Raw genomic sequence first — 23,021 nt, 5'->3', positions numbered from 1 at the left:
TCCCAGCTGTCGTCCTCGAAGTAGCTCGTCTCTCAGCTCACTCGTCACAGCTCTTAGCAGCACGCCTTCTCTCTCAACTCACAGCTCCAGCTCTGCAACGCTCTCTCTCCCCTCTCTGGAAGTAGTCTGCCGCGGCGCTTATATTACGCGCCTTCCAAATCAAACCGCGTGCGCTTAGATCCGCCTACCGGTGAACACGCCTCGGCCCTGATTGGTCGCGAGGGTTCACCGGCTCCTCCCTTCCTGACACGTTGCTGGGGCCACACCTCGCCCTGACAACTCCTCCCCCTTTTTCTCCGCTCTGACCACATGGTTAATGGCGTTTGGAGCGAGCGCTGCGGCAGCGAAGGCTCAATGCAGCGAATGCTGCTGGCAAAGGCGGGCAATACAATTTGGACGGAGGCTAAACCGCAAAATGAATGGGATTTGAAAAGGGGCCTAGGTTATTTGATTAATGCAACGCAGAGTCAAACTATTGGAAACAGAGCCTTACCTGAAACACATACTAATGAAATAACTGAAGAAGTTCCTATGGTGCCCTACGTATTGCAATATGGACTAACTAGGGTGCGACCTTTGACCTTTACCAAATGGGAATATTTACAGGGAGTTATTTACAAGGGATTATTATTTACAAGTGACGGTTCTGAAAACCGTAACAATATATTCAATGAGCAGATATCAAAGTGGGTGGAGCTCGTAACCTTGGCAACCTCATTCCATTCCACCAGCTAAGATTTCCAATATATGCTTGAGATAGTACATCGGAAATACTGCTTGAGATAGAGGATGAAATTACGGAAGGTCGACTGGGAAATGGATTTTGGTACTTTTTCAGCCTACTGCTTGACTGAAGATCACGAAAGTTCTATCCATGCCAACTGACCACCTCCAGGCAACGATCCCTCTCCCTGTGGCTTCTTCAGCCCTAACTCACCCCCTCTCTCTATACTCCCTATAACTTGCTTTCGGCAATTTCCATTTCAAATCTCTCACAGCATTTCATTCTGATTTCCTATTTGATGATCCGTAGATCAGTAGCTTCAGTTTCACTTTGGGATATCAGTTTCGATTCGTCATTGCAACTTGTAATGCAATGCAAATTTTACACAAAAAAGGTCAAAAACGATGCTTGGGGCTTGTTCCCCACACCCCAAATTTTTTAATTTGGGTCCAAAGTGTCTTAAAAAGTCGAAAAAGCATCAAAAGTGTCTTAAAAGGCTTAAAAAGGGTTGAGAGGGTGTAAGGGGTATAAAGCCTGTAAAGGTCTATTTGGTCTAAACTCTAAATTGTCTTAAGGGGTCTAAATTGGGTTGAAGGGGTCTAAATTGGGTTGAAGGGGTCTAAATGGGTCGAAGAGATCTAAATGGGTCAAAGGGGTCTAAATGGGTCAAAGGGGTCTAAATGGGTCAAATGGGTCTAAATGGGTCAAAGGGGTCTAAATGGGTATGAAGTGGTCTAATGGGTCCAAAGTTTAAAAGGGTGCAAATGTCAAAAATGTACAGTTCCATCTTTTGCAATTAATGGACAGTTTTGATTCCTCATTGCAACTTGTGATGTGAAGCGAATTGTGCATGAACAAGGTCAAAAACGATTTCTGGTGAGTTTTTTTCTTCATTCAAGTTGCTAAAAACGCGGACCAAACTATGAACTACGTCATCTTGTCAAGGACAACTCCCTACTTGCTGCGATAGTTGAGATTATGTGTGACAAATGCATCCATTCCCACAACTTTTCCAAATGCTGACCGGTGAAATTACTAGGGAGACCATTTGACCATTACTAGGGAGAAGACCGGTGAAAAAGAGGCATAAATCAGTAGATCCTCCGTCTCTTCATATATTGTATACAAATATATATAAACAGATAAAAGCTATAGATATAGATAGATAGATGGAAGATTTGTAATCTTAACCTGTAAAGACACGTTTCAATGGATGAAAACTGTGTTTTTACATTTAAAGGAACCATTTCCTATTTCAAATCAAACTGATGTACTACACAATTTGTATTGAAGCGAATTAGCTGAAATACTATTCGACAAAAGCAGCAAGTTGATTGACAATCACCAGACAGTCCAATTATGCAAGATAAAGTACTTTCCTCCTGTAAGCATCTGTTCTGGACAGAGAGGTTCTGCATTGAGGAGTGTAGAGGTTGTAGGCGTTCACATTGTAACAACATACACAAATCACACACTACATTATAATGCAGGCCCATATGTATAAAACAACCTTCGGTATAAATGAAGCCAATTCGGAAAGCTCTAATGCATGACAATTCGGTACCAAATGAGCGAGTCCATCGTTGTGAATATGCTTTTCACCTCATCTGTAAAACTATAAAACTGCGGCAGTTAAAAGCGCAAAGAACCCCAACAAGCTGGGTAAAATGACATGTACATCATCCCTTGAGAATAACGCGTTAGACTATTAGTCATGTTACCTTGGATTTCAGGCAGAAAGTCAGAGTAGAGGTAGTCAAGAAGAAGAGACAGAACTTTTGCTCTGATATGAAGCTGCAAAACGTCATCAGAAATACCCTACGTGACGGAACAAAAATAAAATAAAATAAAGCAACGTGAGATTGGAAGTCACACGACCATTGACATCCCCACAACTCAACCATCATAAAAAAACAACAAATAATCGATTTCACATTTCAAACTAGAGCGAGGTCGACTGAGTGCCATCGCAAACCCTCACACTTCACACCGAAAGCGAAGTTGAAAGATGGCAAAACGTCCCACCAGGAATGACCTAATATCAAATTTTGAGTTAACTATTTTACCGTTTTGACCACTATGATCCCAAGTCACGACATTCGTGGGGGGGAGGGGCGGGGTACGTTCCTGGAAAATGCCACAAATGTCGAATCCACGAATGTGGGGGCATTGTTTGAATTGGGGGGAATTATTTTGTTTTTTACTACATGGCCTCGGCTCGTGGAAGAGCTATGACAAATCAGGACACAACATAACAAAGGGAACAGCAGGAGAAAGGAGAAAGGAGAAATGCCAACAGTAGAGCGGAGGGACAAAATAGACAGGGATGGACAAACAAGAGATGCAGGTTATGAAGAAGGGTAAGGGAAAACGTAGAGGGTGGACAAGATGGATACATAAGCAACATTTTTGGGAAGGGTGGTATGGTTTAACAGGTGTAGAAAAGATAATGATTTTGGTTGGGGATGACTTGAGCTGGTGGTAAACAGCTGTCTTGACGACCTTGAGGGAAGAGTGAGAATGAAGAGAGTGTGGAAGGATGTTCCACCGGTGGGAAAAAAGAGGCATAAATGAGTGGAGGTGAGCAGTGGTTCTGGATTTAGGCAGTTTCACTTAGAGGGAGTTGCTGCTGGACCACGTGCGTTCTGCAGATACCTGAGGGGGATAAGCAAGGAGAGGGCAGAGGGTGCAAGTCTGAACAATGCACCACCTTGACAAGGTGCCACTAAGTTTTATAGGAGGGAGAAAAGTTTGAAACTCATTCTTGAGATTGGATAGAAGATGTTTTCTGGCTCTCCAGAGAGTAGGTACACTTGTTGTGAGATTTGTGGAATGATCTGAGGTCTTCTTCAGTTGGATTTACCTTTCAGTAGGAGAATGCAAGTTGTTTTAAAGCAACTGCCTCATCACAGGATTCTGAGTACCAAGAGCGGGAAGATGGGTAAGATAATTGAAGACAAGATGGGATGAATCTGAGCATAAGAGAGCAGGTTTCTATGGAAGAGTTGCCAGGCTGAATTAATATCAGCGGCAGTAGATATAGGAGAGCAGTGCTGGTGTTTAAAAAAATTAAATAAATATTTTTTTTTTAAACAGCAAATAAGTGAAGTGCGAATGTAGAAGCAGGTCACATGTTATGAACCATGAATATGTTGGGTCTGCGAATATTGGAACTGCAAATGTCGAGGTCTGACTATACAGTCGGACGCAGCTATTCGCTATATTCGCTATTCGCTATACAGTCGGACGCAGCTATTCGTTCCACTATTCGCAGGTTCCAGGTATTCATGGATGATAAAATGCGACATGTTTCTCTATTCGCGGCAGTGTTCCGCGAATTCTCGGTTTTTCAGGGGCGCAAATTTTTTTTTTGTTCACAAGCCGTTCGCTTGACACATTAAAAAATCCATCTTTCACCAGCCAAGCATAAAGCAGCTGGACATACGTATTTTTATTTTTGTATACACTATACAGGATCGAGGCTCGTGAAAGAGCTAACATTTATCACACAAAAAATCAGAACAGACACACAAAGTATATAATAAGGGGAGCGGTAGACAAGATGGGGAGAGATGGGGAAGCACACAAACACAACATTTGAGAGCAGGGACATCGGGAGAGAGCAGTATGCAAACATTTGAGACAACATTTGAGAACAACATTTGAGAGTGTCTAACAACATTTGAGAGCAGTATGCAAAAAAACATCTTCTACGAGCCACGAACTTGACCTGTTTCTGCAGCCGCTGTCGTGTATTTCACGTTTTCATTGGTTTCGCGGCCATTAATTTTAGCTGCACTATAATCGAGAGCTTTGCGGGATGTTCCACGAGCTGCGTAAACAGGTCAACCCCCACAAATTATAGAATGCAAACACTTCATTGAATCTATTGTTGAAATCAGCAGACAGGCTCAATACGGCATCATCCGATAACATCCCCCACAAACATTGGGCAGAGTATTAACCCCTCCCGCAGCTACCCACAATGCTCGCATTCCTAAATATAGACTGTGTCTTGGGTCTCAATCAATCTTCTCGTCCCGTTGCTTAGACCTGCGTTTTTGACTCTCGCTCTGCTCATTGTTCAATCAATGGCTCCCAAGCGCATGACCAGTGCCGGAGACGCGTTGATTACCAAGAGGCAGAAGAAGGTGATGAGCCTGAGCCAGAAGTGGAGCTGCTCAGCCAGTTTTCGAGAGGAGAGAGTGCAGGCCTCTGTGGGCAGGCACTACCGCGTCAACGAATACACCATTCACGACATACAGAACAAGGAGAAGGCGATTCGTGAGAGGGTTTCAGCGAGCGCTGCATTCATTACGAAGGTGGTCACCCATATTCGGAATGTCCACATGGAAAGGATGGAGAAGACTCTCAGCATATGAATCGAGGACAACATGCAGACGAGGGACTTCATGCTGAAACCCATGATGTTGAACCATTCCCTAAACCCGCTCGCCGAGGACGAGTTGGAGGCCAAAGGTTTCTGAGGAGGAGGAGGTGGGCAGTGATGAGGAAAAGGTGCAGAGGTCCAACCTCACAGTCCAGTTCCTGGGTGAGTTGCTGCAGGACATGCAGGCAATTGCGACAGGATGCAAGACGCTGACCCAGTCTTGGAGAGGTACCACAAGTTCAAGAGGGGCTTACATGATGTGCTGCTCCCGAATAAAGAGCTACATCAAAATGTTGGGCAATCTGCCAGGCAGCTCCCCATTACCTATTTCTTCAGCCCTGCTCCCTCCACCTCAAGACCATCAACATGCTCTCCTGCCATCCTCTCAGCATCCTCACCAGCATCCTCACCTTCTCCTACCTCTCCTGGCTCGCCCTTAGTGCACGATTTTGCTGCACCATCATTTAGGTCGCCCTCAAGGTTCGAGAAATTCATGGGATTTTAATTCATCACCATCATCACCATCATCATTTGAAAGTTGCGTGTGTTTGTGAAATAAAAATTTTAAACGGTACATGATGGTGTTGTGTTTTTTTTTTTACTTTCACAGTACGGTATGGTTCAGAACTTTTAATAAACTGTAAGCGCATTCCTTCAATAAATTGGAAATGGTACCTGGTGTTGTCGTTTTTTTTATGTGTAAGCATTTTTTGTGAAACTGTAATCATGTGCATTTTCGGATGAAAGCACTTTAGACTTAAAAAAAATTCCTCCATGAATCAGGAACCACTGGGAACCTATAACCTATTCCCCTTACCCCCATTGAAACAATGCAGCGACATACATTTGCGGGAATTTCATCGACCTTCACGGATTATCGTCGACATTCGCGGGTTTTGTCTTGCCATTTCCGGGACTTTCATCGATCTTCGTGGATCATCGTCGACATTCTTGGGATATGCCTCACCATTCGCAGATTTCCCCTCACCATTCGCGGTTTGTTCCTCTCTATTTGCGGATTTTCACGACTCGGGAACCTATCCCCCCCCCCCCCCCTTTTTCCATTGAAACAATGCCCTCTCCCCCCCATTCGCGGTTTCACAATTCGCGGGATTTTCCAGGAATGTATCCCCCATGAATAGGCGGGTCCTATGGTACTGTATTTACAAAAAGTATTGGGACAACAAAAATGCCAACAATACAGGGAGCTTCACAATGAGGCAAAAGTGACCATTGATTGATTTCCTACACAATAATTTTAAGAAATAAAATACCATCTCCAACACCATATTATCCATCCTACACGCCGATGTTCATACATGGATCGTCCATCGATCCTATGCTCAATTTCTCTGTGTCCTACCTGCCTCCATAAATGACTTGTCATGGCACGGAAGTACTCTGCAAGCAAAACACAGCTGAGGATTAACCTAAAAGGGTCAACACCTCATTTTGGATGTAGTTAAGACTGATTTAGCGAGAGGCAAGAAACCAAGGGACTCACCGAGTCTGGGAACCAATATGCAGCTATGGCAAGAGAAGAGAACCCCATCACATGAACGGATGACCAAGTCACTGAACTGGGCCCTGTGAAAATGATCATGCTGTTTAGTGAATAACAAAAGTTGAAGTCAAAACCAAACAAAACAAAATTGCACCAACCCTCTGATACGGTCGAACACGATCCTTTCAGATTCTTGTTTCACATATTCGTCTTCACCGTCATCTTCCCCAAAATTAATGAGGTTCAACCTAAAGAGATGAAGAAAACAGGGGTCAAGAAACACAAAGGTTATTAAAACTATGCTTATGGTACACAACATTCTACTCATTACTATTATTACTTACATCGATCATATTACTCATTACAACATTACTACCATCCCTCTCTGTACCCACCGTACCCAGTCGTACCCAGCTGCTCCTGGACTCTGTGTCCTTTCCTCCTGACAAGGTGGAAAAGTTTCTGTCAACCCTCGACTCTGATTCTGCAACTGGACCAGATGGCATCAGCCCACGGGTCCTAAAATCCTGTTCTTCCGCTCTTTCACTCTCTCTCTGTTCTCTTCACCCTCTCTTTTGCTCAAGGTCATCTGCCATCTGCTTGGAAATCTGCCAACATCACCGCTTTGCACAAAAAAGGTGCAAAAACAGATCCCAGCAACTACAGACCAATCAGCCTTCTCCCAATTATCAGCAAAGTCATGGAATCCATCATTGCTTCAGATATGAAATCTTTCCTCTTCTCCAATGGCTTGATCTCTGATCATCAATTTGGTTTCAGACCTGGTCACTCTACTCTGGACATGCTGCTTCTGCTTTCTCAACAATGGATGGAGGTCCTCAATGCCAAACAGGAAATTAGAGCTGTCTCCCTTGACATATCACGTGCCTTCGATACGGTCTGGCACCCCGCTCTGCTCACCAAACTCTCCTTTTTTGGTATCCATGGAAATCTCCACGCATGGCTGGCGGACTTCCTCTCTAGTCGTAGTCAACGTGTGGCCCTGAATGGATTTCTCTCATCTCCTCTTCCTGTTCAGGCTGGAGTTCCCCAAGGCAGTGTTCTGGGCCCTGTGCTTTTTCTGGTCTTCATCAATGATCTCTCTGACTCTTGAAAATCCTCTCTATCTATTTGCTGATGACTCTACTCTCTGTCGCTCCATTCTTCATCCCTCAGATCGGCAGTCTGCAGCCTCCTCACTCTCTGCAGACCTGGACAAAATCACAGACTGGGCACACAAGTGGAACATGTCTTTCAATCCTGACAAATCTCACACTCTTACGATGTCTCTCCGAAAAGACCGACTGGACAACCCTCCCATCCACTTTCTGAATAATCCTCTCCAAGAAGTTCTGTCACTCAAGCTTTTGGGTCTCACTATCTGCCATGATCTTTCCTGGGAAAACCACATTTCAAATCTGGCCTCCAAAGCCAGTCGCCGACTGGGCATCCTCCGTCGTGCGAAGTCCTTCCTTGGCACACCTGAGCTCCTCACCACATACAAGGCTTTCATCCGCAGCTCAATGGAATACTGCTCTCCCCTCTGGGCTGGTGCACCTGCCTCACACCTAGCTCGTCTTCACCCTGTTGAAACCAAAGCATTCAGAATCATTGGAATCTCCCGCGATGAAGCTAACTCCAAGGGCCTCTCACTCACTCACCGCAGGCAGGTTGGTGGTCTTTCCATCTTCTACCGACTCCTCTCTGGCCTTGCCCCCCCCCAGCTCTCTCTGGGCTCTGTCCAGCAAATATTCCTACAGGTCACACAAGATCTGCCTGCAACCCTCTTATGGTTAAACTGCCAAAATCAAGACTCTCTGCTCACCTTCACTCCTCTTTTCTCCCGCCTCTGGAACAAACTCCCTCACTCTCTTCAATCCCACTCCACCCTCCAGGTCTTTAAAACAGCTGTTCACCACCATCTCTTATCTTCCCCCATCCAAAACATTGATCTTTTCTATCCCCGCTAATTTCACCCCAATTCCACTTTTTTGAAATACCAACTTCTGTCCTGGAAGTCCTTGGTGTCCTTGTGTTTGATACTTCTGCCACCCCCCTCCCCCCAAGCCCTCTCCCTCCCACACATCTCCCTGCTCTTAAATGTTGTGTGCCCTCAAGTGTTTGTGTGCTTCCCCTTCTCTTGTCTTCCGCTCCCTCTTTTTATATATTTTGTTTGTCTGGTTGATTTGTTTGTGAAGTAAATGTCAGCTCTTTCATGAGCCTCGATTCAGTATACAAAAAAAAGAAAAGAAAAAAAAAGAATTTTTTTACATCACACAAACCTTTCACACAACCATTTGAGACAACAAATTTTTACACTCTTTGAAAAGAAATAGGATGACACAATCAAAATTTAAATGGGTAAAGATTGCTGAGAAGGATCAACATGTTTCAACCCCAACAATACGTCACAATGTATATTGTATACCAAGAATGAACGCACTGTGGTCACAACCTGCGACAAAATCCGGTAAAATCCGGGAGGTTCCCCCAGAATTAGAAAGATGTCAATTCCCCCGAATTAGAGGGATGTCAATTCCCACAAAATTACGGGTGGGTCAATTCCCCTAGAATTACAGAGACGTCAATTCCCCCAGAATTACGGGTGGGTCAATTCCCCAGAATTACAGAGATGCCAATTCCACCAGAACTATAGTCGGGTCAATTCCCCCCGTTCACGGCCGTGTTGATTGTGCCAGGATTAACATGTTTTAGTATGGCTTGTAATATCCCCTCCCACTGCAAGCAGCACAACTCCAAACATATTTACTTTGAGAGAACTTAGATCCTTCACTCCACCCTGAACTTCTGGGACTATTTAGTTATTTATTTACCACCGAAAGCATTCTCGTGCATATCCCAAGTACAACCACCAGTTTTCAACTCGTTCCATTCAACAGTTCAGGAGTGTATAGAAGTCAAACAAACCAAAAATACACTTCTCAAATTATAGTATGATTCTTACTTCAATAAATGTGTATATAAATATATGTAAAACAAAATTCATAGAACAAGCAGGGGAATATTGTATTATCGTGTCGCCCAGTGATTAAGACCACTGGGTGACGAATGGCCGATCGTTTTTACTCCCACGGCGAACTCCAGAAATGTTGGCGGTTATTTTTATGGCGCGCGCGAGACGGATGGCAGCGAAGGCGCTTACCTGAACAGAAGCACACAGGTTTATTCCCGAACCCACAACAAATAAACAACACAACAAATGAAAAATGCCACAATAATGATTCAATAAAAATAAATGCAAGATGAAATAAATGTTGAAGTAAACTAATTGCAATTCCTACTTTGAGGATCCTCCCCTCAGACATGAATACAAACACACAGGGGGATGATAAAGTAAAATAAATGTTCTTTAAAAAAAATATTGTGCAGCCACTTAGCTGGTCCCAACAAGTTATTTTGTAAAGGTGATGGCGATGGTCCGGTCCCAATGCCTCCCGCGCCCAAAATAGTGCTGGCGCGACGCGCACAGAGCCGGCGAGCGAGCTGTGAAAACGGCCCTCTTTTGCTCTCTCTCCACCCCCCCCCCCCCAACCTCCCCGAATGGCACAACCTTCAGAGAGCGATTCTTCTTTCAACAGTCCTTTTCCCGAGAACGTTTTTGCTCTGACGTCACTCTGGCCAATTGCCGAGCCCCATTGAATCACCCCATGGTCATGCTCCACCGATGACGAACTTCGGGGCTTGGCCTGCCAGCTTTGCGCGAGCATCATTAAGGCGTGGCTTACTTGCCGATCGGCAATGTCCGGCCGTTGTCGGCAGTTGCCGAGCCCCATTGAATCACCCCATGGTCATGCTCCACCGATGAGGCGTGGTTGTTTAAACGGAGGTTTTATGGCCAGCCTTGTTGTAGTTGTAAAAACGTAGGGAAAAGCCACAGGAGGCAATCACATACTGGGGGAAACTAACCTTAATCCCTATCTAGTTAACACAGCTTCAACCCCGTGTGAAGACACATAAACAATCTTTAGTTTCCCGCTTAAATACATCGAGATGTCTCCTACGCGTCCACGGTCCATGCTATACCTATACGATCCTATCTGTACGATGGGATTCCATCATCTACCCCACAAACGTAACAGTATTTACCTTTCTGCCAAAGATTCCAGTCCAAACAACTCGGCAGCTCTCTGAAGAAATCGCAGTTCGAAAGATGACAGGTCTCGTGGATCCAATTGGCCATTCAAGTTCAGCTCACCCGTGTAGATAAAAGTGACAAGTTGCCAAACAGTGTGTCGTGAAAAACCACACACCTTTAAAGCATTCTGGCTTCCAATATACTTCACAGAAATATTGTCATTTCCATTCTCACTTAGTCTTACTTCTTTTGGATCATCCTTAAGCCATTTCTCATAATGTTCCATCTCTCGGGTTTCTTCGGTTCCAAAACAAGATCGATCTGTGCCATCACCCTCGTCCTCATCCTTAATGTCAAGACTGGCATCAGCTTCATCCTCCCCATCACAGCCAGACAAAGCCTCATCCTCACAGTCAACGTTACCGCAGGGCCCAGCCTCACCCTCACTGCCAGGTCCAGCTACATCCTCACCATGATCTTCACCTCCAGGCTCGGCCTCACCTTCCACACCCTTGTCCTCACAAAGCAACTGCATAATAACTTCAGAACGGGAGGCGATGATGAAGCGATGAACACCAATCTTGCTGAAATTTCCTTTGAAAACGATGTCTGCTTCCACCAGAGGTGTTTTTGACAGCAATGGGGCAAGAGTTGAAGGAAGGCTTGGAGGTGGGGAAGGTGGAAGATCACTCAAACTGGAGCCAGAGGTGCGACGTTGGGGGAGCAAAGGGGTGGGAGAGGAAAGAGGGACAGTGAGTGATAGTGTTATGTGGCATTTTATCTAATTCATCCTTAGCTCAGAAGCTGACATTTTAAAGAATGTAAAGGGATGTAACTCCAGAAAGTATGTAAACAAGGCAAGGATGATCATGTGAAACCATCCATCTTTGAATAATGGTTGTCCCTAGAAAAGACAAAGTTATATCGAACACTCAAAAACACACTCGAAAACACTTCTGATGTTCTACTACTGATTTACAAATGTTGTAGTACAAACTTTAGAGATGTGCTCACCAGTGGCGTACTGAGGGTGTCTGGTGCCCGGGGGGGGGGGGGGGCAAAACATAATTTTGCTCCCCCCTGATTCCACTTCCCTCCCTCAAATCCCCAACCCCAGTCGCCATAGGGCATACACATTGGGAAACTACCATCTTTATATTAAATATCTATTCAGGCTGTTCATTAAATTCAATCTGTTATATACAATGACAGACGCCTATGCGATGCGCTGATGTAGCGAATCTGCCGCTGAGAAACTGACTCGAGAAGGTTCTTGATTCGATTTTACCTTGACACCGTGACTGGAGAACAAAGGTTCGTGATCACCTGTGTCCCGTGTGGAGCACTGGTACCTCACTATTATTTTATTTTCATATCTATATTATAATAGGCTACGGTGATTCTGTCTGTCTGTTGGACGTCTGTCCGGGGGTGTGGCTTACTCGGTTTGCAGAGTAGCTCCACCCACTCCTCCTTCTCGAATAGCTTTGAGGCCTGTTTAGTTAGGCCCGTGCTGTCTTTCTCTCTCACACAGGTTTATTTCAATTCTAATTCGATATATCATTTCATTTTTCACAGTCGCTAACATAGTTTTAGACTCGGTTGGAAAAAAACGGGAAGAAAATCAGATCCGATCCTTCGGATCTTGAGTATCTCTCACGCCTTTATCTCCAATCTAACTCACCATCTGATTTCATTTTTATTGATGGTTTTAGACTCGGTGTCAGCAACGCGGGAAAACGCAGATATATATTTTAAAATACACCATATCACCACCCAACACCGCCAACAAGTATCATACACCGCCCAACATGACACAGACGGCAACATGTCGACATTATCGCTTTTTCTTTAAACCGAGTGAACCGAGCCGAACCGAATAAACCGAGTGAATTCACCGAGCGAATTTCATCCAATTCCACCGAGTTTCATGAAATTACCGAGAGATATTTCCTCGTTTTTATTTTATTAGTTACCAGCAGAATTACCCAGCGTTGCCGGGCGGGGGAGGGGGGAAGGGCACGTACACTTTAAACATGTATATACATGTGGGATGTGGGATATATACATGTGGGACATGTGTACGTGTGTGTGTGTGTGTGTGTGTGTGTGTGTACGTGCATATATGTGTGTGTGTGTGTGTGTGTGTGTGTGTGTGTGTGTGTGTGTGTGTGTGTGTGTGCGCGTGCATATATGTGTGTGTATGTGTATGTAGGCTAACCCCCGCTCTAGCAGGGAAAATGGCCTTAAAATGCATGTTGTTGTTGTATGTGTATGTGTATATATATGTCTGTGTGTGCGTGTATGTGTATACTCGTGTGTGTGTGTGTGTGTGTGTGTGTGTGTGTGTGTGTGTGTGTGTGTGTGTGTGTGTGTGTGTGTGTAGATGTATATATGTGTATAATGTGCATATATGTGTATATGTGGATACATATGTGTAATGTGTATATGTGTCTGTACGTGTGTGTGTGTGTGTGTGTGTGTGTGTGCATGTGTGTCGATGTACGTGTGTGTGTGTGTATGTGTATACTCGTGTGTGTGTGTATGTGTATACTCGTGTGTGTGTGTGTGTGTGTGTGTGTGTGTGTGTGTGTGTGTGTGTGTGCATGTACGTGTATGTGTGTATGTGTATATGTGTGTGGGTGTATATGTGTGTGTGTGTGTGTGTGTGTGTATATGTAAACATGGGCCGGTGTGTGTGTAAAGTGTGAGGAGGTATTGGAGAGGAAAATGCAGAGATATATATTTTAAAATCGTGCCATGATGATAAACGAAAATTCACCACCTAAAAAAACAGTCGACATATATTTAAAATTCGTCACACACATCCATGCCCGTGGGATTCCCACGGGTGACCCCGCTAGTATATATATATATATAACAATGAAAAACGAGGGATTTCTCGAGGCATATTTCTGCCGATATTATTTGATGTCACATTATATCACACATACCATAACAACACTGAGGCAAATGTGTCTAGAAGCAACGCCCCCACCGGGCTGATTGACAGTTGTAGTCCGGCCCACCTGTAGGACCCCCTTCCTATTATTTTACAAAGGAATGTAGTTTTCTGTACTTTTCGTGGAATCTTTTCAGGCGATTAAAAGTACGATACCAAAGGATGTTGCACGAAGTGAAACTCTGTCGGATCGTACCAGAATCATTGCCATTGATAGAGGCAGCTCGGAAATATGCCATCTGAAGATTATTATTATTATTATTATGAACGACGAGATTAATTTTGCTCTTCATCTCTGGTATTGAGTTTTAATCCATGAACAGATTTAATTCGAGCACTGGTCAAAATATCCCTGCAGTGGATGCAAACATACAGCAATCTGGTACCTCAACAACCATCAATCATACATCAAATATAATCAAAAGTGGTTGACCCTTATTCTAACTTGGTTGCATGAATTTACCCATACACTAAAAAGTCAAGAGAAGTCAACTAATTTTCCCACAAAAAATATACATTTTTTGCCATGATGCAGACCCTAAGCAATCCCCCGCCCCTCATTCCAATCCAAAGGGCATGAACATAGAATTTAAAACAATTAAAAAGACCTAAAATCAACAAAAACACTTCCTTATGATCAATAGTTGTGTGTGATTATGGATATTTTATTAGCAACCAAATTCTTTAACATTCTGGTTACCCTTTCTGTTCATTATTTTACTGCCATCCCTTTACCAGGCTCGTGGGAGGATTTGTAGTAGGGCAAAGTTTACGCCACGGGGATCTGAGACAGCTGAGACGGCACGGTGAGCATGAGACAGAGAATGAAACGGAATCCTCATTTCTGGAATTCCCCTGCCTGGTTCGGATTTACTCCATTCCCAGGAAGAACCGCCTTTGAGGGTACCTTGTGGGGAAGATGCTGTGGCCGGGAATGGAACGGGCATCGGAGAGGAAAAGGGAAGAAAGAGTATGACAGAAAAGGTCATTTGGTATCACTGCAGTTAGAGATGTACAAGCCGATGAGCACCAGAGGGTAAAACAGTCCTTTACCAACACGACCAAGATAAACAAATGCTCTGCAGCTCTACCAGCACTCTCAAAGCATCTTGTCACTGAGAGCAAGGACACCGAGGTAAAATGGCTGCTCAAACTTTTCACATCAAAAGGCTTTTGCTTCTGACTATTGCCAACGTGTCCACCCACGTCAACAGGGCTCAACATCAACGGTTGTCCAACTGTCTGGGACAGGCAATTTTGTCTGTCGGACAAGTGAAAACTACAATAGTCCAGTCTGAAGGACAGGTCAATTTTACCACCCGGGAGTTTCATAAACTTGAGAGATCATAAACTTGACGGATTTTAACTTTGAAAGTAGATGCTGATTCTTGTGAAAAGCCACGGTGGCTAGCAGCGACTAAGAGCATCTTTTTAGAACCGACCCAAGTGCACTCGTTAAAACTTCAAAAACTAGATGGTATTCATGGAATACTTACCCTGCGCAGTCAACTTGGTGTGAGCCAACCCTTCTGTTTTTGAAGGGTTTTTTCTTTGATCCAATATGGCTGCCAGACCACGTGAGCGTTTACATCATAAATTTTATTCTCGAATATAATTGTTGCATACATCATGCTCAATACATTTCAAACTGATCAGACTCTCCCTCTATTGTATGTTTTAAGTGTCTGCACGTTTTCGTGTTTAATGTGTTAGCTCTTACACAAGCCTTGACTCTGTATACAAAAAAAAAAAAAAGACAAACCATTGTCCCTGTCGAATTATGATGTCATTTGCGGCACCAATAACGTCATCGTTAACAACACCTATTCCCATTGCCGAGTTCTTTACAATAAGCCACGTTTCAATTTTTTCCATGCAGTGGTTTTGGAGATATAGAGGTATATCGTTTTTAGTTTTTTCGAAGATGGCGCCTGTACCACGTGACCTATGACGTCATAATTATCATTAAAATATTATACAGGAGGAAGCACTCCGACGGTGAAAATTTTGTGTCCATCAGACCAAAAGTTGCAGAGAAACATTTTTCGTATTGATCGGATGAAGCCTTATACTTGTCGAGGTCGAGATATGATGTCATAACAAAGGCACCGACGACATCATCACGAACATATTGTTACGGGACCGCGGCGAGGATGTTGTTTGCCGAGCGGATGGCCGCCGCGCCCGAACAGTTACCCCGACTAACCTGATTCCTGAACGTTGGCCGAATCGCGCCACAGATATTCAATGGGGAAAAGACTAAAGCGAAGGATGTGAAGTAGAAGAACAACAACAAACAACAACCACCGTTTAGAGGCCAGTTTTCCCCGCAAAGCGGGGGTTGGCCTTTTTCGGGGACCGTGGTAGTTGTTGTTTTTTGGTCCCCTTTTTGAAGCAATGTTTTACGGCCGGATGCCCTTCCTGACGCCAACCCTTTTTGCCGCCTTCAACGACAAACAGGGAATTACCAGTGAACTGGTACTCAATTAGCCGACCTCGGAAGGATGACAGGCTGAGTCAACCCCCCTGGCATTAATTCGGCGATCGACCGAGATTCGAACCCAGGATCCTAGGATCCTAAGTCGGCACCCTAGCCGCTAGCCCAACACCAGGGATGAAGAAGAAGAACACCAAAGCAAAAAGGTTGGAAATGCTACTAAATTTATTCCTACTATTTACACAATCAAAGAAACCAAGGAGAAGGAAGGATAATAAAATAAAAACAGAAGAAGAAGAAGTGGACACAGTGAAACTTAGCTTATCTATGGCAGTCTTACTTAGAACCCTGGACAGAACAAACGAAAGACGGACTCACACGAATTGGGAATTTGCAGGCAGGAAGGATCGGAAGGAGGAATGGCTTGGCGGGGGAGGAAGGTTCAGCGGGGATCGGTCGGGCCGGAAGCGGATAGCCGCCGTCAATACCTGAGCTGGGATCGCCAAAACAGCTGCGGTTCCAATCTGCACGGCGAAGCCCCTCCGGTGCACCGTGCGCTCTTCAAAGCTGCTCCTTAGAACTCTCTTGCACTTGGCACTGCACACTCAGCACTTGCCCTACTTGGCACTTCGCACTTCGCCGCTCTGACTCGCTTGCACTTGATCGTCGCACGTATCTCTGCATGTATCTCTTTGGACGTATATCTTAGGACGTATCTCTCTCAGGACATTCCTCTCTTGCTTCGCCCTCGTGCGCACTTCTGTTTGAAGCTCGTCTCTTTGCAGAACTCAGAACTCATCTCAGGTGGGGGCGTCTCCCATGGGTTATATATAGCCCCACCCTTGAACCTTTTCGAACCTCCCCGATCGCTCTTCCTCCGCCCTCTCAAACCAAACCCCTCGTGCTTGGTTGGTTGTTCGGGGCTGGCTCACTCCTCCCCTCTATGACGAGGTGGAGACACGCCCTTCTTCTCCGAGCCTACCTCGTGGCGAATGGAGTCGCGGAGGGAACAGTTGGCAATTGCGGCTTTGGGAATGGGAATGAAAGGGGATCTACTCTTATTTCACTTGGTGAAATGGAGTATTTAAATTAATGGAAGACACAGCCTTACACTAATACACATAATAAGGATATAACTACTGAACAGGGATATATGGTGTCCTTCGTGTATGTTTTATGGAATTAACTACGGGAACGCCCTTTGACCTTTATACAACAACAAATGCAGGAAGGAGGGTGACATTTTACAACAATTCATTACACAACAATAAAAAAACAACATTCTCATATCCACAACAATATCTTATTCCCCATGTGGAGTACTTGACAATGAGCCATGTTTCAATTTTTTCCATGAAACTGTTTCGGAGATGTAGAGGTGCAACGTTTATCGATTTTGCCAAGATGGCGCATGTACCACGTGACCTATGACATCATAATTATCATTAAAAAATTATATAGGAGGAGGCGCTCCAATGATACAACTTTTGTGTCCATCGGACTAACAGTCCCAGAGGAATTTTTTTTTTCATACTGATCACATGAAGCGTTGTACTTGTCGAATGACGTCATAATGAAGGCACCGATGACGTCATCATCAACATATATTATTCCCCATGGGGAGTACTTGACAATGAGCCTTGTTTCAACTTTTTCCATTGAGCGGTTTGGGAGATATAGAGGTGCTCCGTTTTTCCAAGATGACGTTCATACCACGTGACCTATAACGTCATAATTATGAATAAAAAAAATTATACAGGCAGAGGCACTACTATGGTAAAATTTCTTGTCAATCGGACCAATGGTTGCCAAGAAAATGACATTAAAAAAAAAATGCAGACACGGCACACGTATGCAACCGAATGCCTAACCCTGAATTTCGCTTTGCTATCGCAGGGTAAAAAAAAAAAACATTATGGTAGCGCCCCACTTTCTCACAGCATGAATAGTTGGACAGTTGGAATGGTCGATAGGATACATAAAATCTGAAAGCTACCTGTCCCATGAAAATGCTGGGAAAAAAAGTTAACATTGAGTCAAAGTCCACTATGTGCCCACACTCAACCATCATCCTGACACTGCAAGAGAACAGTTGAAGCATGTAGGCCTTGGAGTACACTGGGAAGTGACCAAAAGGGGGTAACCAGGGGAGTGGGAGGTGGGGGCAGTTTGAGGGCGAGGAAAATTATGACGTGCTGCACAAATCACTTATTTTGTAGCAAGAAAAAATAAAATAAAATAAAAAGACTGAAGACGAGGCCACCAAAAGAAAAATAATATCTATTCGTGGCCTCGTCTTCAGTCTTTTTTTTTTTTTTTAATGCAAGTAATAAAAAATGTGAATCCTGTCTGGAGGAAAACATACCCGGTCAAATCAGTGGAAATGCTGAACGTGCTCAAATAAAATTGAATTAAGCCTTTAAAAGAGTAAGAAACATCTACAAGGGAGTAGACAAGAAAAGAAAGGTCAGTTGCAAAGAAAGTCTTCAATTGGCTCAACCCAATTTCGGTCCCCTTGTGTTTTATACTTCTCCCACCCCCCCCCCCCCCTTCCCACGCCTCCTGCCCCCAAGCCCTCTCCCTCCCACACTTCTCCCTGCTCTCAAATGTTGTGGTTGTGTGCTTCCCCTTTTCTCCCCATCTTGTCTTCCGCTCCCTCTTTTTGTATATTTTGTTTGTCTGGTTGATTTGTTTGTGAAATAAATGTTAGCTCTTTCACGAGCCTCGATTCAGTATACAAAAAAAAAAAAAAACCCTGCCCTCCGCACCCTGAAAAATAAGTTCATCAGAAGATAAATACATTTTAAAATGCTTACAAAATATTGTTGCAGTTATGGCTTCTATGGATTAAAGAATGAATCTTTAGTACATTGGCAGTTATTTCTTAAGTATCTGTTTAGTTAAGCGTATTGGATTACATGTGAATAGATATGCATTGCATATGTATTTGATGGATGGTATCCCTTTCCATGATGTGTTTCTAATCCCTTACAGACCATCGTGTTACATGTTTCTTTCCTGCATCGGTCTTATCTTATTTTTATTTCTCCTGGGAAAACCAGCTCAAACTGGCTGTAACATTACATCAGAACACCAGGTGTTATAGAAAAGAGGATCAAAATCCTTACACACCCATAAAACTAAAAGCCAATCAAGTGTGAGCACAACATTTACCTACCTTACATTAATGTCACCAATCGGAGGGAAATCATCGACGGGACCTAGTGCGTAAGGGCTAATAGGGAGAACGCAACAACTATTTGTCCCTCGAGCCGAGAGACTATGTGGGCCAGCTCGATATGAAAATATTCAGATCAAGAGCAACAATATACAGAGCCACACGCTGTCGGGAGGTTGGGGGAGGGGGGGGGGGCAAAAGATGAAAGCTCCATAATCTCGTACTCTCGTCTTCTCCTGGTGGCTCGTCTTTTGGTGGGGTCTCCCTGTGGTGGTGCTTGTCCTCTCCTGGTGGGTGACCTTTGGCATCTTTTTTGTGACTCATGGAAGCCCTTGGTGGCGGTGCGCTGGTGTGTGGTTCGTGAGTCCAGGGACACTCTGCTGCACGATTATTGTGCTGAGTCATGCTGTGTGGGACGAACCGGCGTGGACGAGGGAGGCCAGTAGTGGAGCAGCTGTTACATCTCAGTGCCCTGGGGGGTTTGTTGGTGTGGACCTCACGGCCGCTGATGTTTGGTACCATCCCAGAGCATCAGTAAGCAAATAGAGAACAGAGCACACGGGTACCATTCACTGAGGTAGTGGGAGACATTCCATGCCCTCCAGGAACCACGGGCTTGCAGCTCATGCAACCTTCCAGAGGGATGCGCTTGGCTCCCCAGACCACATCGCACCAGGTTAGGGGGGGCCGTCTTATCTCACACCCAACTGTAGCTCTACCTCTATCTTTGTCAGAGAATGTGGGCCTGAATTAGATCACCAAGTTGACTGTATATACCAATCATTGCATGAGTCACGATTGCCATGTAGAGGTAATGGGGAATTGTTGTTGCTACTTGTCTTGTACATATGTGCCTTTCTTGCAATACAACAACAACAACATGCATTTTAAGGCCATTTTCCCTGCTAGAGCGGGGGTTAGCCTTGTGGTCCCCATGACAATCTTCTCCATTTTTCCCTATTTTCTGCATCTCTCCTTGTTAACCCCCTTGCCCGCATTTCTTCTTCCACCATCTTTAGCCAAGTCTTTCTCGGTCTTCCCCGTCCTCTACTTCCTTCTACATTCATTTCCATCACTCTTCTCAACCAGTCACTTTCATCCTTCCTCAACACATGACCAAACCATCTCAACCTGTTCCTCTTCACAGTGTCAATCACAGGCAATATTCCCATCATCTTTTGCAATTCATCATTTGTCTTCCTCTCTCTCAACGATACCCCGCACATCCACCGAACCATTCGCATTTCCACCCTTTCCAGCCTTCGTTGCTGCTCTACATTCATGACCCATGTCTTGCTCCCATAAATCATAACACTTCTCACACATGCAGCATACACCTTTCCCTTCAGCTTCAATGACACTCCCCTCCTCATCAGCACGCCACTCAGTTCCCGAAACTTCTTCCATGCACATCTCACTCCAGCAACCGTTGCCGAGTCTGATCCACCTTCTCCATTCAGCATGTCTCCGAGGTAGCAAAATGTTTTCACACCTTCCAGCTTCATGCCGTCTCCAAGATCCAACTCAACATTTCCTCCATCTGCAGTTCCCTCTGTGCACACCTTACATTTGAATGTAGCTGCCACACTGGTTAATGACCCTCTCAGACCGCTACATTTTTGATGAACCCACTCAGCACACATTGTACATTGAATGGAGTTCATTCCGACACCCTTCCTGCACACAGCACATGGCCACTTCCCAGTTCTTTCCACCTCACCACATGCTTTACCACTTGCCATCACCTTAGTCTTTCCTATATTGACCTTCAGACCTTTTGTCTCCATACATTCCTTCCACTTGTTCATCTTTTCTTTCAGTCCATCCATACTTTCCGCAATCAACACAAGATCATCTGCATACAACAACTCCCACGGTAAACCCTCCTTTACGTTCTGAGCCAGCACCTCCATCACAACTACAAATAGTAGTGGACTTAGTACCGACCCCTGATGCACTCCCACCTTCACCTCAAACTCACCACTGTTCCCGTCCTTCGTCCTTACAGCTGTGTGCGCTCTTTTGTACATTGCCATCACAACTCTGATCAACCATTCCTCCACTCCGAACTTCCTCAATGCCCATGTCAATACTTCGCGTGGAACCCTATCGAATGCTTTCTCCAGATGTGCCTTTCTTGCAATATATTTGTTCAACTGATTTGGTCTTCTGACTCATCCTGCTTACATCAGAATGGTGCCACATGATGGCTAAGGGGGGAATCTACTTGAGATAGCGATTGGCGCATCGATAAGACTGCAGTTACATGACTTGGTGAGCTCAGCCAAAGGTAAGATCTATGACATGATTGCATTTTAGCACGGTACTCGCTTGTACCAAGGTCCTCAATCGGTACGGTAACATGGCTCTGGGCACGGGATCAAGGAGGTTCCTGACATGTAGGACTACCTTAGTCGCAAAGCGACTCGCTGAGTTCAGACCGGAGTTATCCTGACTGACCGGTGACCATAATTTTAATTTGTAAAATTACAAGAGTTCACTTCCAACGAATGTGGTACAGAGTTCCTGTCTGGTAACCATTTTAATATCAAAGTCAAAAAACGAGTTCAGTTCCCGCGTACAGCAATTAACCAGGCTCGGTTATTTAAATTGTACCATGAAAATAACAACAATAAAAACTAGAGCGAAGTCAATGACGCACCATTGCAAATCCACACGCCTACCACCGAAAGCAATGCTGAAAGATGGCAAAAAGTTCCACCAGGAATGACTCGATATCAAATTTTGATTTTAAAAAATCTTCTGTTTTGACCTTTGTGACCCTCGGTCCCAACCCCTGGGGCACAAACCAGGGCTCAAATCAAAAACAATCATTAAATATTTCATGCATCCCACAATGCTCATTGCATGTACAAAATTTCATTAAAGAATGTTAAAAATGTGCCCTAATTGCATTTTTGGTATTTGACCTTTTGACCTGGCACCAGGGCTGCAGGGAGTGGGCCAAAAATGAATGTCTTCTCACCTTCCTACCATGTGGTAATCACAACTACCAAGTTAGGTGAATTCCTGCGGAATAGTTTTGGAGGAGATAGCATGGCATGACAGACGGATAGACAGACGGACGCTGATTAAAATACTGTCACAGCACCATCCCCACAACCCCTTCCATTAAAAAAAAATTGTAGGGATAACGACTATGGTAACGAATCCCTCTATATCTCCAAATTATCAGTGTACACTTATCCTCCCAACCAGTCTGCTTGTTGATGTCTTACCTGGTAATATATTCAAGCAGGTTTTAATATCAATAAAACTCTACCTGAATGCACGGTACGTTGTGCCCACTTTCCAATGACTGCCTCTTTTTCCTCAGTCACCAGGACGAGAGAGCTCGGATTGACACAAGCAGCAGCAACATTGACATCACCTCTTCGACTGAAACACAGCCGTGACCAGCCACCAAACACCCGGCCATTAGATCCTCGACTTCCAGATTCCGCACTGATTACATTTTCTTGCCACACAAACATCTGAGCGAGACAACAAAGGTGGATATAAAAATAGAACCTTCTTAAAAATGGGTGTGCACAAAAACTAGGGACAGTGTGTTTGTGCATGTATATGCCCGTGTGGATATGCAGGTGTAGTGTGTGTGCATTCCCCTCTGGTTTCTGCCTACTCTGTCAATGAATACAATAAAATGGCAAACCAAAATGCAGAGTTGAGTCACCCACATAGGTGTGATTGGCCTTTGGCCAATTGGATC

General features: G+C 44.5%; 1 protein-coding gene across 3 annotated transcripts in view; it reads right to left on the bottom strand.

The window, feature by feature from the left end:
* IBTK (inhibitor of Bruton tyrosine kinase) overlaps nt 1-23,021 on the bottom strand; it is a 123,556-nt gene that overhangs the window by 63,257 nt on the left and 37,278 nt on the right. For all 3 annotated transcript variants that reach the window (XM_068116049.2, XM_068116050.2, XM_068116052.2), the window contains 7 exons: nt 22,575-22,785; nt 14,412-14,598; nt 10,726-11,409; nt 6,777-6,866; nt 6,619-6,701; nt 6,478-6,515; nt 2,446-2,542 (listed from right to left, as the gene is read on the bottom strand). In XM_068116049.2, coding sequence (XP_067972150.2) covers nt 2,446-2,542; nt 6,478-6,515; nt 6,619-6,701; nt 6,777-6,866; nt 10,726-11,409; nt 14,412-14,598; nt 22,575-22,785 — 1,390 coding nt within the window. The remainder of the gene's footprint in view (nt 1-2,445; nt 2,543-6,477; nt 6,516-6,618; nt 6,702-6,776; nt 6,867-10,725; nt 11,410-14,411; nt 14,599-22,574; nt 22,786-23,021) is intronic.

The sequence above is a fragment of the Myxine glutinosa genome, chromosome 5, assembly GCF_964187855.1.
Source record: "Myxine glutinosa chromosome 5, kmMyxGlut1.1, whole genome shotgun sequence".
Lineage (NCBI taxonomy): Eukaryota > Metazoa > Chordata > Myxini > Myxiniformes > Myxinidae > Myxine > Myxine glutinosa.
This window is presented reverse-complemented; position numbering and strand designations above follow the sequence as displayed.